The sequence below is a fragment of the Chenopodium quinoa genome, unplaced genomic scaffold (assembly GCF_001683475.1).
Source record: "Chenopodium quinoa cultivar QQ74 unplaced genomic scaffold, ASM168347v1, whole genome shotgun sequence".
NCBI classification, from domain to species: Eukaryota; Viridiplantae; Streptophyta; class Magnoliopsida; order Caryophyllales; family Amaranthaceae; genus Chenopodium; species Chenopodium quinoa.
In genome coordinates, this window is record NW_018745170.1 from 46,749 (window position 1) to 60,255 (window position 13,507).

The 13,507-nt window shown below is 35.0% G+C and overlaps 1 protein-coding gene across 1 annotated transcript; it reads right to left on the reverse strand.

The window, feature by feature from the left end:
• Positions 1-5,285: 5,285 nt before the first annotated feature.
• LOC110710168 (myosin-2 heavy chain-like) lies at positions 5,286-13,233 on the reverse strand. The gene is made up of 7 exons (XM_021888432.1): positions 13,132-13,233; positions 9,975-10,085; positions 6,956-9,880; positions 6,640-6,870; positions 6,382-6,540; positions 6,112-6,270; positions 5,286-5,742 (listed from the first exon to the last, which is right to left on the reverse strand). The coding sequence occupies exons 2-7, from the start codon at positions 10,056-10,058 to the stop codon at positions 5,491-5,493; spliced, it is 3,810 nt and encodes a 1,269-aa protein (XP_021744124.1). The 5' UTR covers positions 10,059-10,085; positions 13,132-13,233; the 3' UTR covers positions 5,286-5,490.
• Positions 13,234-13,507: the final 274 nt, after the last annotated feature.

Sequence of the window (13,507 nt, forward strand, 5' to 3'; positions counted from 1 at the left end):
ATTGTTGTTATAATATACACATATTAGTTGACAATTAAAATTTAAAATGTATGAACACGAATAACTCTTTTTAATATAACTTTATTGTAATAAGATGTGTCATGGAGCGGTGATTAAAGTTTAACTTTAATGAATGTGAGATGAAAGAGAGAGAGAGATAGAGATATCTGATAGTTTATGTAGTGGTAGATCTTATATTCTTCATTTATTAGAAGTACGTTTTTGTTTTACAATAAGGCTTAGCTTGTAGAGGTAATTAGTCTTTTGCTTAATTCATGGTATATATCTTGTAGTTGGATATAATTGATTATTGAAGACCTTTATAATTTCTTTCTAGGTCATTTGCATGGTAAATTTGTAAGAATGGCACAATGATTGTAACTTATATTTTTGTGCTATTATTGCAACACTTTTGCATCTAGTCATTACTGATCTTTTATCCTGCATTGTTGCAATTTTCAAAAACTAAGGGTTAGTTGTAAATTGAACTAAGTAATTTTTTTTTTTTTTAGAAGAGCAAATTGAAAAGGAAAAACATTAAATACTAAAGCTAAATAAACCTACCCTACACCTATTTGCAATATCATGTGTTGTCTTTACCTGTCCTGTTCATTTTCCAAATGATACAATTTTGGAAAAACATCCCTAAATGCTTGATTTCCATAGTTTCGAAGAAATTAGCCATATCCACGTTCCTTTTGTCGTGTAACATTCGAATCAGCATCGTTAATTCCATATAAATCCATGAGAGCGTTGTAAAGCAAGCTATAATTTTCGTAATGCCGATGAAGTTCTACAAAAATCCTCTTCTCCTTCTAGAAAAGCGTTACCATCTTCAGAGAAAGTCCATTCAACACCTGCATTTCCCGCGTGTTTCTGCCACGATCCATAAATCATAATAATTATATGTTGGCCAAGATCAAGAGGGGAGTTAATTAAAACACCTCCCACTCCTATTCCAACCCTCAAGAATCCTAGTGACTCAACATTCATTCCCGTCATAATCTGTAGTTGATCTAATTTCTTAAATCAAGGTTTTGGTAAATTTGAAGATCCTCCCTGATTTTTCAAATAATCTTACCCACAATAGCATGTAGGGCGAGTACTCTAAAAAAACCCTCTCATTCCTAGCTTTTCAAAGACGATCCATAATATTTTAATGAAAGTATCGATCCTTTCACTATGTGAACCATCCTCGCTGTAAAAAAGTAGGATATAGTTTTTAATCCAATGTCGCAACAAAGTAGTTTCATTGATTTTTTTTTGTTGGAAAATTTGACATTTGCTATAAGCGAACGAACCTTGTGTCACATTTACTACCTGTTTAATATTTTTTTTTATTTTTTTACTATCTTTAAAAGTTACAACAAATAGCTTTTGCTACCGCTAAACAACATCCGTTAAGATTTTGTTAAGTGGGGCCTATTTTTCATTAAATAATGATTTAATTTATTAAAAAAAAAAGAAAAAACTTAAAAAAAATAAACAATATCAGCCACCTCCCGTCAGTCATCCGTCCCCTCCGTGCTGGCTGCTGGCAGCGCCGGCGCCGGCGTCCCTACCCACTCCCCTTTCCCACGCTGCTTGGAAAAAAAATGAAAAGGGAAAATGCGTAAAATTAAAACCTTGAGTTTAATGAGAAGTTTAGTGGTAATAGCATCAGTAGAATGAGAAACAGAGTGAAGGGTTGAAGACGAAGGACTTGGAATTGAGAAGAGGGTAAGCAGCAGCAGGCAATGACGGATGAATTGAAGGTTGATTCCGGCGATTTTGATCCCATTGAAGGTTGATTCCCCTTAAGATGTAACCATATTGGGCATATTCCACTTTTTCGAGCTCGGTTCGTACAATTAAAATGTAACAACATATCGATTGCAAGAGGATTAAGGGATGAGTTGAAGGTTGATTCCGGCGTTTTCGAACTCAGCAAGAGGAGAGGGGAGGGGGCTGGCAGTGAGGGTGGTTGGAAGAGGGCTGGAAGGAGGGTGGCTGGAAGGGAGAAAGGCTGGAAGGAGGGTGGCTACAGTGAAGGTGGCTGGAAGGGGGTGGCTGCAGTGAAGGTGGCTAGACGGTGGTTGTGCCCCACTAACAATAACATTAACATAAACCGTTTTCTGGTAGTGAATTATATATTTTTGGTATTTGGTGGTAGTAAAGTAAAATAAAATATTAAATAGGTAGCAAATGTGATACAAGTTTCTTTTGCTGGTAGCAAATGTCAAATTTTTTTTTTTTCTTTTTTTGATTCAAATTAGGTTAAAAACCAAGAAAGCAGAGCTAAAACAAACCAAGTTCAAGCAAGAAAAAGAAAAAACAAACCAAAACAAAACAATTAAAACTAAGCTACGGAGGGACTAGACGCGGTAAAGCCACGCCCCTAACGTCCTCCTTTAAAATACGACTCAACTCTAACGGAACAACAGTAATGATAATCAATTGAGAGTCTGGAGTGACTCCGCGGTTGACCAACCAATCTGCGCTCTATTGCCTTCACGATACACATGTGTCACCTTGATTTGCCATCTTGATTCCTTGAGCAAACGCTGACAGTAGAGAATAGCTTGGATGCTCTCACCCCTTGGCACCATTTCTGTTGCAATGCTTGAACACAAGCTAAATTGTCCATCTGAATTTCCAACTTCGAAATTTGAAGATTTTTAGCTAACTCCAGCTCCTAGTAAGAGCCATGACTTCGGATTTAAACGCTGAACAATGCCCAAACCTTGCTGCAAACGCTGAAATAAAGCGTCTTTCATGGTCCCTGATGATGCCACCACCTCCAACAGGCCCTGTACATCTTTTTGCCGCACCATCACAGTTCAATACTTACCAGCCAAAGTCAGGGGCATGCCGGGTAACATTGGTTAGTACTTTATGTCCATGCTTGCGGTGTTGTTCATCCAAGTCACCACTTAAAGCCCTTCTAGCCTCATCATATCTAATATGCAAGAAAGTACCAGTATCAACGGGAATTTTATCACTTATATTGCACACAAAACAATTTCGCCACCTCCAAATCCACCAAATTGCTACCCCTAAATAAGTAGCCCAGCAATCACCATCAATCAAGCCTGATTGGTTCAAATTCTTCGTAAGCCAGTCTTTGAGAGGGCCTTGGTAAAAATGCAGCAAGCTATTTTGTGGAATAATCTTACGCCATATACTTCGTGCAGCAAGATATATAGGGGACCTAGTCTATTTGAAATCAACCCAACAAAATTCTTTTTGGTGAGCCAAAAGTATTTACACATATGCTCATAAACTTCCCTTGTACTATATAACTGTAGGCTTGTAGCACTAAAATATACTAATGAACTTTGTATAAATCAATTGATGATCCTTTTTTTTTTTTTTGACAAAGATTTGATTGATGATATGATAAAAATAATACTTTGTACTAAGTTATTCTTGAGGGAAATACTTTCTAAGTTATTGAGCATGTGGATGATCTTGTACATTAAAGGATAATAGTCTAAATGCAGGATAACAATTTGTTTATAAAAGGCATCATATTTAATGACCCGAATTTAAGCTAATGTAATAATCGACCTATTTTTCACCTCTAATTTGAAAATCATACTTTGGTATTATTGCATGTGGCTTTCAAATGGGTGGAACTTCTCATCTACCACAACCAAAGTATATGCTCCTGTTATGGACCATTTTTGTCTAACTTGGCTTCTTTTGCTATGCATTCTATTTGGATGCTTGTTGGTGACAGTGCTGTAGCACCATTCCTTTGCTTAAGTTAAGGGGGACTTTATTATATTTCTCAAATGAGTACTCCTTAGGCCTTGCTCTCTTCACCTTATTTTTGCTGAATTGAAATTATTTTTGCTTAAACTAGGCCCTGTTCACTTCAACTTAAAAATATTCAGTTCAGTAAAATTGATTTTAGTTCAGTAAATACGCTCAGCTCAGTAATAATAATTTCAATTCAATAAAAATAAGTAACTTTAAAGAAGAAATATATATTAGAGAATCAATAAAAATAATTTTAGTTCAGCAAAAATAACTTTAGTTTAGTAAAAATAATTTCAATTCTGTAAAATTAATTTCACTTTAGCAAAAATAATTTCAGTTCAGTAAAAATAATTTCAATTCAAAAAAAAAAAAAAAAGTTGAAGTGAACATGGGCTTAAATTATTTTTACTGAACTGAAATTATTTTTACTGATTCTCTATTAGGCCATGTTCACTTCACCTTACAAAAATAATACTCAGTAAAAATAATTTCAGTTTAGTAAAAATTAGTAACTTTAAAGAAAAAATATAATAGAGAATCAGTAAATAATATGTCAATTCGGGTAAAAATGATTTCACTTCAGTATAAATAATTTAAGTTTAGCAAAAATAATTTCAGTTCAGCAAAAATAAGGTGAAGTGAACAAGGCCTTATATTTCTTCTTTAAAGTTATTAAGTTTACTGAACTGAAATCATTTTTATTGAACTGAAATTAATCATATTGAACTGAACTTATTTTACCGAACTCAAATTATTTATACTGAATATTATTTTTTTTAAGATGAAGAGAACAAGGCCTTAAATACTTTATCGGAATATTGTTTTCCAAAATTTTCTTATTTCATGCAAATTAATTAAGAAACCAAAAGCTTTTCTTAAGGGTGTGTTTCCTCTACTGGAAATCTTATGAGCTTATTATGAACTGAACTTAATTCATGTCGATATTTTCTTTTTACATGCCAAAGTCTTTCATCAAGAAGTATTTTAAATGGATTTCCGAAAAATAAAAAATAATGCAATAAAGATTTTGGATGACAAACATCACATCTAGTCAATAGTCTTGTAAGAGCTGAGTGTTGAGGAGATTATTGCCTTACTGAATCTAGTGTTACTTGAGTGGCTTCGTTATACAGTTCTATTATTTGATTATTGAATGACAAAATAGCAAATTGTGCGGACAACAAAAACAAATTTTAAAAGGTAAAAACTTCTATGAACTTTTTTTATACAAACCAATGAAAATAACATTTAACCGTGGAAGGTTGCAATACTAATCTTCTTGAATAATTTGATAGTATTTCGTATAAGGTTATTTAGTTCAGAGGTCGTTCATGTAGAAGTGTAGAACTTATAACAAAATGTAACAAGTTCGTCCATATATCTAGAAAAATGCCTTTTTTTTTAATTAGTTTTTGTTACCCTAAATTCCTTTTTTATTTAGGGGATTTTTTGTGACTTCTTATACAAACATCTGTAAGCAATAATGAAAATTAGTGATTATCACTCCCAACTCCCAAAATTCACAATTTTGCAACCCAAAATAATAATATAAAAGAAAATCACCACCATTAAATAACCAAGTAATAATTACATGACCAAAAACTGCTTCTTGGTGGACATTAAACTAAAACTTAACAGCCACCAATTTGAAGACTTGAGTTATATAAACAACTTACTGCAAAATAATATCAATTCACCAAACTTGAATAAATAAAGCCACAACTCAATCAGGTAATAAAGCTAAAGTTAATATCTTTTCCCTAGGATCACACCAAGAACTATGGACACCAGTGCAACTCCCAGGATAAACTTGATGTTCATGCTGGAAGAAGCTTCGGCTGTTGGAGTCTGAACCACTGAGGATGATGGTGAGGTTTGTGCAGACAATTTTTCTGATTTCTTGCTCTTACGCTTTGTCGGGCTAGAAATCATTGATCCGATATCTCTGGACCTCACTTCTGTTTCGCCCTCTTTGGTATCAGCGTTGCTTTCATCTACCTGTAAACAATAAAGGAAGATCACTCAACATATGCTACTTTGTACTCCTATACTGCAATCTTCATACATAACAGTCAAGGTAGATTAACCATCTAATGTTAGTTTTGATTTCTTGTAAAGATGACGGGGCCAATGTGTGTGAAAAGTGGGAAGGGCACAAAGGTACACACCCCAAAAGGGTATGATCCAGGTCGCCTGATAAAACCACCCAGGCTCTATTTACCAGGGTCGTCCCTCAAGGACGGCCTTGATGGTAATCTGCATTTCTAATTATAACTATCTTTGAAGGAATTTCACTATGACCACATTGATCAAGTTGGTACTTTGAGGGGGTGGGGGACTGGTAGTTAAAACTTCAAAAAAACTGACCTTTTGTTTAGATGCTGCTACAACCTTCTGGAGTTTTTGCTCGAATTCCTCAATTTTCTTTCCAAGAAGCATGATTTCTTTATTTTTGGCATCAAGCTCTTCAGAAGTACGACTCTTGGCAGCTTCCAATTCAGAGACCTTTGCTGAACTTTCCTCTTTCTGTTTGACCAGCAAAGCAGATAAACGTATATAAGCCAATGGTATTTAAGTCTAAAATGGTTGTCATAACAGCATCATAATAATAGGGAATGAAGGAGATTTATAACTAACCAGCTTAGTTAAATTGGCCTCTGCAAGCTGCAGCTCTTCATTTAGTTTCAAAACCCTTTCATTCAATAAATCTCGATCTTGGAGTTTTTGCACATGATGTTCCAACTGAGAAGTCAAATCAACCTCTCTCGTGGTAGCAGATGTTTGGAGATTTTTAACCTACAAAAAAAAAAAAAAAAAAAAAAAAAAAGTTTCTTTATATATTTCAAAACAAACAAATTAGATTTAATTCAGGTTCAAAATTCATTTAACACCTACCTCTTCTTTCAATTGAGCCTCGGTTGCCTGATATTGCTCTTCAAGTTCTTTCAACCTTGCTTGCAGGGCAGATTTCTCAGTTATTTCAACCTTTAGATTGTCAATCTCGGCCTTTGAAGCATCTTCTTTTCCTCTATATTCTTTCAGCTGCTCTTCTAGTTGGACCACAACAGCTTGATGTTCTTTAATGGTTTCATGAAGCTGGCTGCTCTCCTTTAAAACTGCAGATATCTGTCGGAGGTAATTTATTATTACATAATGTTTGATAAAAGAACTAGGAAATAAAACATAACATGAAGTTTTTTAAGGTACAAACCTCAGACTGAAGCCTTTCCTTTTCAGAAGTTAGCTCCTGGCGTAACTCCTCATTCGCCTTGTCTGATAAGAAACATTTTGCAGCAATATCTTCCTTCTCATCAAGAGCATGTGATAATTTAGCTTGGAGATCACTTTGTTCAGTCTCAGCCAAAGCCAGATCCTGAGTGAGCTTCATATTAGCCTCAGCCAAGGCCTCATTACGTGTCTCAACTAGCCCCAACTGAGCCTGCCGTTCATCAGCCAATTTTGCCTGCTCCTGTAATTTCAAAAGCAAATCTTCAACTTCCAGTTTTCGAGATTCAGCGATCCCTGACACCTCAAGGGCCTCTTCCTGGTACTTCTTCAGCTGGTCTTCGAGGGAACTTAACTTTTCATTTAACTCCTTGATCTCCAACTCCCTTTGAGCTAATGTCTCAACTGTAACCTGCAGCTGTTCAATCTCAGCTTTTCTTGATTCAGCGATCCCAGAGGCTTCACGAGCTGAATCCTGGTGTACTGTTACTTGCCCTTCAAGAGAAATAACCTTTTCGTTCAATTCCTTTACTTCCATTTCCTTTTGTCCTAATTTTTCAGTCAAGTCTTCGATTTCAACTTTTCTAGACTCAACAATCCCTGAAACCTCTAGAGCCTCTTCTTGGTGTTTCTTCAGCTGGTCTTCAAGAGAGCTTATCTTTTCGTTCAAATCCTTGATCTCTAACTCTTTTTGGGCCAATGCCTCAACTGATACTTGCAACTGTTCAATTTCAGATTTTCTTGATTCAGCGATCCCAGAAGCTTCAAGAGCTGCTTCTTTATGTACTGTCAGCTGCTCTTCAAGGGAAGTAAGCTTTTCATTCAACTCCTTTACTTCAATCTCCTTCTGACTTAATTTTTCAACCAGGTCTTCAATTTGAACTTTTCTAGATTCAGCTATCCCAGATACTTGACCGGCCTCTTCTTCATGAACCTTTACCTGGCCTTCAAGGGAAGCAAGTTTCTCCTTCAATTCTGTAACTTCAAGCTCTTTCTGAGATAATTTGTCAGCCATCTCTCTAATTTCAACTTTGTTTGATTCGGCAATTCCCTCTGCTTCATGAGCCTCCTCTTCATACTTTTTTACTTGGCCTTCAAGAGCTACAAGTTTTCCACTGAGTTCCTTGATTTCGGCCTCTTTATCATCTAATGTAGCAACAATCTCCTTTAACTGTTCTATTTCCACCTTTCTAGACTCGGCTATCCCAGATGCTTCACGAGCCTCCTCCTCATATGCTTTCACTTGGCTTTCAAGGGTACTCAACCGTGCACCCAACTCCTCGACTTCCTTCTCTTTCTCAGCTAGTCTACCACTTGTTTCCTTCAACTGTTCCTCAGCCTGCGAATGACGAGCTTCAGCAGCAGAGTGCTGCTCAAAAGATCTCGAGTGTTGCTCAGTTAACTCGGTGATAGTATTCATGTGAGAGGCAAGTTGAAGAGAAGTGGCTTCTTTTTCTGCATCAGCCGAATTAAGCAATTCCTGAAGCTTATCAACCTTGTTCATCAGCTGCGAGTTTGTTTCCACCAAAAGTTCCTTCTCTGAAAGAGATTGTGCCACTTTACCCTCAGCTTCCTCAATCATCTTTTTAAGTTCTTCATTAGAGCTTTCTAAGGAATATACCTTAGCAGCACTCTGATGCAATTCTTCTGTTAGAGATGCAGCCTTCAAAGCTGCTTCATCCACCTGTTCTTCATAACTCTGTACCTTATCTTCAAGAATCTTAAGTTTCTCAGACAATGAGTTAGCCTCACACTCCTTTTCGCTAAAATTTGCCATTGTCTCTTGCATTTTTACCTCAAAGTCCCTAGTAGAAGACTCGTGTAAAGATTCAAAATGCATTTTACTCGCAGTTGCTTCCTCTATCGCTCTCCCTTGCTCCTCTAATTGATTCTCAGCAGCTTTCAGCTTTTCCATAATTTCACCCTCCCTTAGTCCAGAACCCTTTAGATCATTTTCAATGCTTTCTAGTTTCTCCTGTGTAAGAGACAATTCTCCACGCAATGATTCAAGCAAATTTTCAGCTTCCTGAAGCTTTTTAGTGGAATTTTCCAATGCTTCGTCTGAACTTTGTTTCTCCTCTTTCATTACATTCAAAGATTCCATCAGCCCTGCTTCCTTTTCACTTGCTGTTTGAAGTGCACTCTCAAGGTTCAACATTAAAGATCGGAACTTCTCGATTTCTCCAGTGAGTTCAGATACCATGCCTGAATATTTTTTTGATTCAGCTTCAGCATCCCCACATTTTGACTCCAGTGAACTTATATTCACTTCAAGCTCTTCAATTTTCTGCTTCTTTTCTTCCAGCAGCGATTCAAGGTCACCCATCTTTTTCTCAGCATCCTCAATTTTGGAGTGAGAAGATTTTACTACATTTTCCAATTCTGCAGCACGAGATTGTAATTCTTGCTCCAGCTCCTCTATTTTCTTCTTTGAGCTCTCATACTCAAGATTAAGACTTTCAAATGATTCTTTAATGCCAGAAAACTCCTTGTGCTTAGTTTCATGATCTTCCAAAGCATCTTGCAAAGATTTCAGCTTTTCATTGAAGTTATCTTCGGCCTCTACCATCTCCTCCTGCAATTTCTTGTGGTTCAGTTCAAGATTTTCATACTTCTTCCCACATTCTTGCAGCTTTTCTTCAGTCGATAAGGCCTCATTTTTCAAATTTGCATTCTGTGACTCAGAATCCTTTAATGCAGCAGCCACTCTTTTTAATTCAGTCTCAAGCTCGTTTACCTTCTCCTGTGCTTCAAGGACTTCTCTGCTAGATTCATTAACAGATGATTTGCTTTCTTCCACATTTACTTCAACATCTTGAGAGCTATCTTTCGTTTCCACAGTTTCTCTCTCGACCTTAATGAACTCTCCATCATCCAAAGAGCTTTCTTTTTCTTCTTTATTCCCATTTTCCTGTGGCAAAACAAAAATTCAAGTTTTAAATATAAAATAAAAAACCAAAATAATGATATTGCAGATACTTAAGCTATATTTAACACGAATCTACCTGAATTGGCTCCGTAACACTAGCAAGCTTCTCCTTGACTTCCATCACAGGCACCTCTACATTCGTTTGAGTTTCTTTTTCCATTAATAATCACAATACTTGACCTCAAACCTGAGGTAAACAAATGTACAAGCTTAAAACCACAAATCGACTACTTCTACCTTATTGCATTCAGGTCAACCCAAACACTTGCACTGTTGCACTTGCACTACATGTAAAGAAAGGCTACAAAGATTCAACAAAAAAAAAAAAAAACAAAAAAAAAAGGATAAATTGTTGTAAATTGCATTTTTCCACCTTTTGGACATCAAGAAAGTGGCTTTCATGAGGTACTTATTCTTATCATGATACTAAAATATGCATAATGACAGGTTGGTTGAACAGAGCCCTTGGGCAACAGATCTAAGGCTACATGCTCTAATAATGTAAATACCATATATCCAACTGGATTTCACAGTGCACTCACTTTTATACGAAAAATCACATCTAATTTGCTCATATGAAGACAATTTAATTTTTGCAGCAAGTTTATAGTATTGCTATACTTCCCACATATCCTCCTAATTAGTACAGGTTTTGGTCAATAATACAAGCACTTCAAAAAAAATTCTCTAGGACTAGCATTACTTTACTGTAATCTTATTCCGTATAATATGATATAAACTATCAATGGATTGCAATATAACTGTCCATTTAATGATATATTACTAGACAAATGAAATGCTTCTAAAGGATAGGTCTTCACTCTCTTGCTATTAGACATTTAGACCCTTGATAGAGCCGGAAACCACTTACTAAAAAGAGATTATTTCCTTGTAGTGTTAGAATACCATGGACACAGAAGGATTAACATTGATTCAGTCAACAAATCTTAAATTCAAAGCAATGGTTAATTATTCGAAACATATCACATGTGTGCAACATGAGACGCCTGTTTTAAGCATCAACCGATCAACGTGCATTGCAACAAAAGTCCAATTAGCAGATTGATAATCGATTTGAGACAATAATACGGACATTATACTTTAAACTAGGCAATCAAATATGTACAATGCACATATATAAATCTGTAAAGTAGGCCTATAATTTTTTAAGCTTTCTTGCTGTCCATTAGAAAGCTTAACAGAGTTTGTCTGATAATGAGAATAGTTTTATGCTTAAACTATTATGCGTTGCGTACTCTTGTTTGGTGAATACACAAAAGACATAGGATACAGGTAAGCCAAGAAGAGCAACTCAAGAGTGTCTTATTTGAAAGTACCAGTATTAAAAAAATAGCAGCAAGTAATGCTGAATCTATATCTGTCTTCAGCGTAATAGATCTAAATCTCAATATCATATTTTCTCATTTAATATATCTACATTAACTACAATGGTTAATTCCAAAATCTTTTGCCGAAATTTAACAGATTCGTCTTACCTATGAGTTAATGCTCAACTTCTCCCCTGCTATTAAGTTAAAACAAGATTACCGAAAACAAGTAAATCTATTTATTTTTTACAATGAGAATATAATTGCACATAACAATAAAAAAAATAAAAATAGTGACCACCAATAGCAGTAGCTAGACAAGGTAAGGCAGTTTAAATCTAAAAAACGAAACTGCTTGTTAGTTGTGACCACCGACGGTCAGTAAACTCTAAGAACAAAAGTAATCCGTATATGACAATGACCCTTTCTCATAACTTATACTTCGTACATGTAAGAGAAAAAGCCAAAATCTAAGGTCTGAATCATAAAGCACAGGGGAAAACCATACACATTGATAGAACAACCTCCCAACTAAGTTACATCAGCTACTAAGAAGTTGGAAAAACATAATAAACACAAGGCAACAAGAGCAGAAATAAAACTTCTTGTAAAAACCTCCGCAAAAAAAAAAAAAAGCACTTTATGTGTATTGAGAATTGGAAACACTTTAACATAGAGCTTCTTATGTTAGCTACCATACCAGTTATGTTTAAACGATGAGGTATCCAATACTAAACTAGTCTAATTAAGTAATTATACTCGTGCAATAGCAATATGTACACTAAACCTCGGCTATGGACAAGTACGTGTATCTTTGTTTAAGTACACTTGACTACTAGAGTGTACAATTATTTACAAAATCGATTAATCCTTATAATACTCCATAATAAAGATCCGGACTTTATTTGTGGATGAAAACTTATGTGACATCTATAACGATCGATTTCAAAACAAGGTACTCTAAACTAAAATCAAAAGTACCAACTATTTAACCCCTTACCACAAAAAGAACCTTAATTACTCCCATTCGTTCGAACTTAGTTATCACATTACTAGTCCTATCAAACGCGACAATTAAATTCAGATAGATATAGCCATATGGGAATAGTGATACATACATAATTACGTAAAAAAACATGAAAAGAACAGAACCATACAAAATAGGAAAAAGAAAACGATAGGTTTGGTAAGAGGGTCCAATCTCTCGACATTCGAGTAATTCATAAATCTTAATCATCAATATCTTTAAAACGCGTGATCTTTCTTTTTCATACACTAATATTTGTTTTTCTCCTCTTTTTAACATCATAATCAAACACATAATTTGCTTTAAACATTATAAATTCATACTTCAATCTTTACAAAAAGCATTCCAACATAATAACTTTGTTTTTTGTTTTTGTTTTTGTTTTTTTTTTTTTCCACCTAATTAAACTCGACATATTCATTTCTTTTAGCGTTTTAGATAATTAGGAGCTAATTTAAGATAATCAATGTTAATCACGAAAATTTCAAAAATTCAGGGATACTAAAAAAAACTAAAAACTAATTCATATGTAATACGGAGTAATTTCTCGATAATTTACAAGTGTTAAGCAGACAGATTAAAAAAAATTAAGCACATGATCAAATTGATCATATAAATCGTCATGATCATGATTTCACAGTAAGCAGACAGATAAAATAAATTAAATAAATAAAATTAAAAATATGATCATGATATACTACATAACAGCAATATTGGTATTCCCTCCGTTTCTAAAAGTTTATTCCTGTCAACTTATGACAGTAATTGTCTAACAACAAAAACCCGAGAAACTTTTAGAGACGGAGAAAGAATTAGACAAATAGAAGTAATAAACAGAATCATAATCCTTAAAAAGAAAAGGAGAGGAGAATTCTTGCCTGAAAGTGGGACTAATATTGGGTATCAGAAAATGGTGATGAAATTTGATGAGAGGAGAGAGAAAGAGAGAGAGATGGAGGAGAGAGAAAGGAAAGAAGGTGAAATATAAGAGCAAAACAGAGTGGAAAGTGGGGACTTAAGAGAATGGGATTGGGACCCACTTTTTGCTGATATGTGCATATACGCCTGCTGTTTTCTTAGCTGTCTTTTTTCTCCTTTTCTTTCGCTTCTTTTTTAATTACATCACTGTTTTATTTCATTTATTTCTTCCCACCGTGTTTTTCGAAGAGGTTCTTCTTATTGCATTTCGTTGATTATTGGATTATACACGTGAGAGCATGATTGACAATCAGAAGGGGTGAAGTTTTAAAGTGT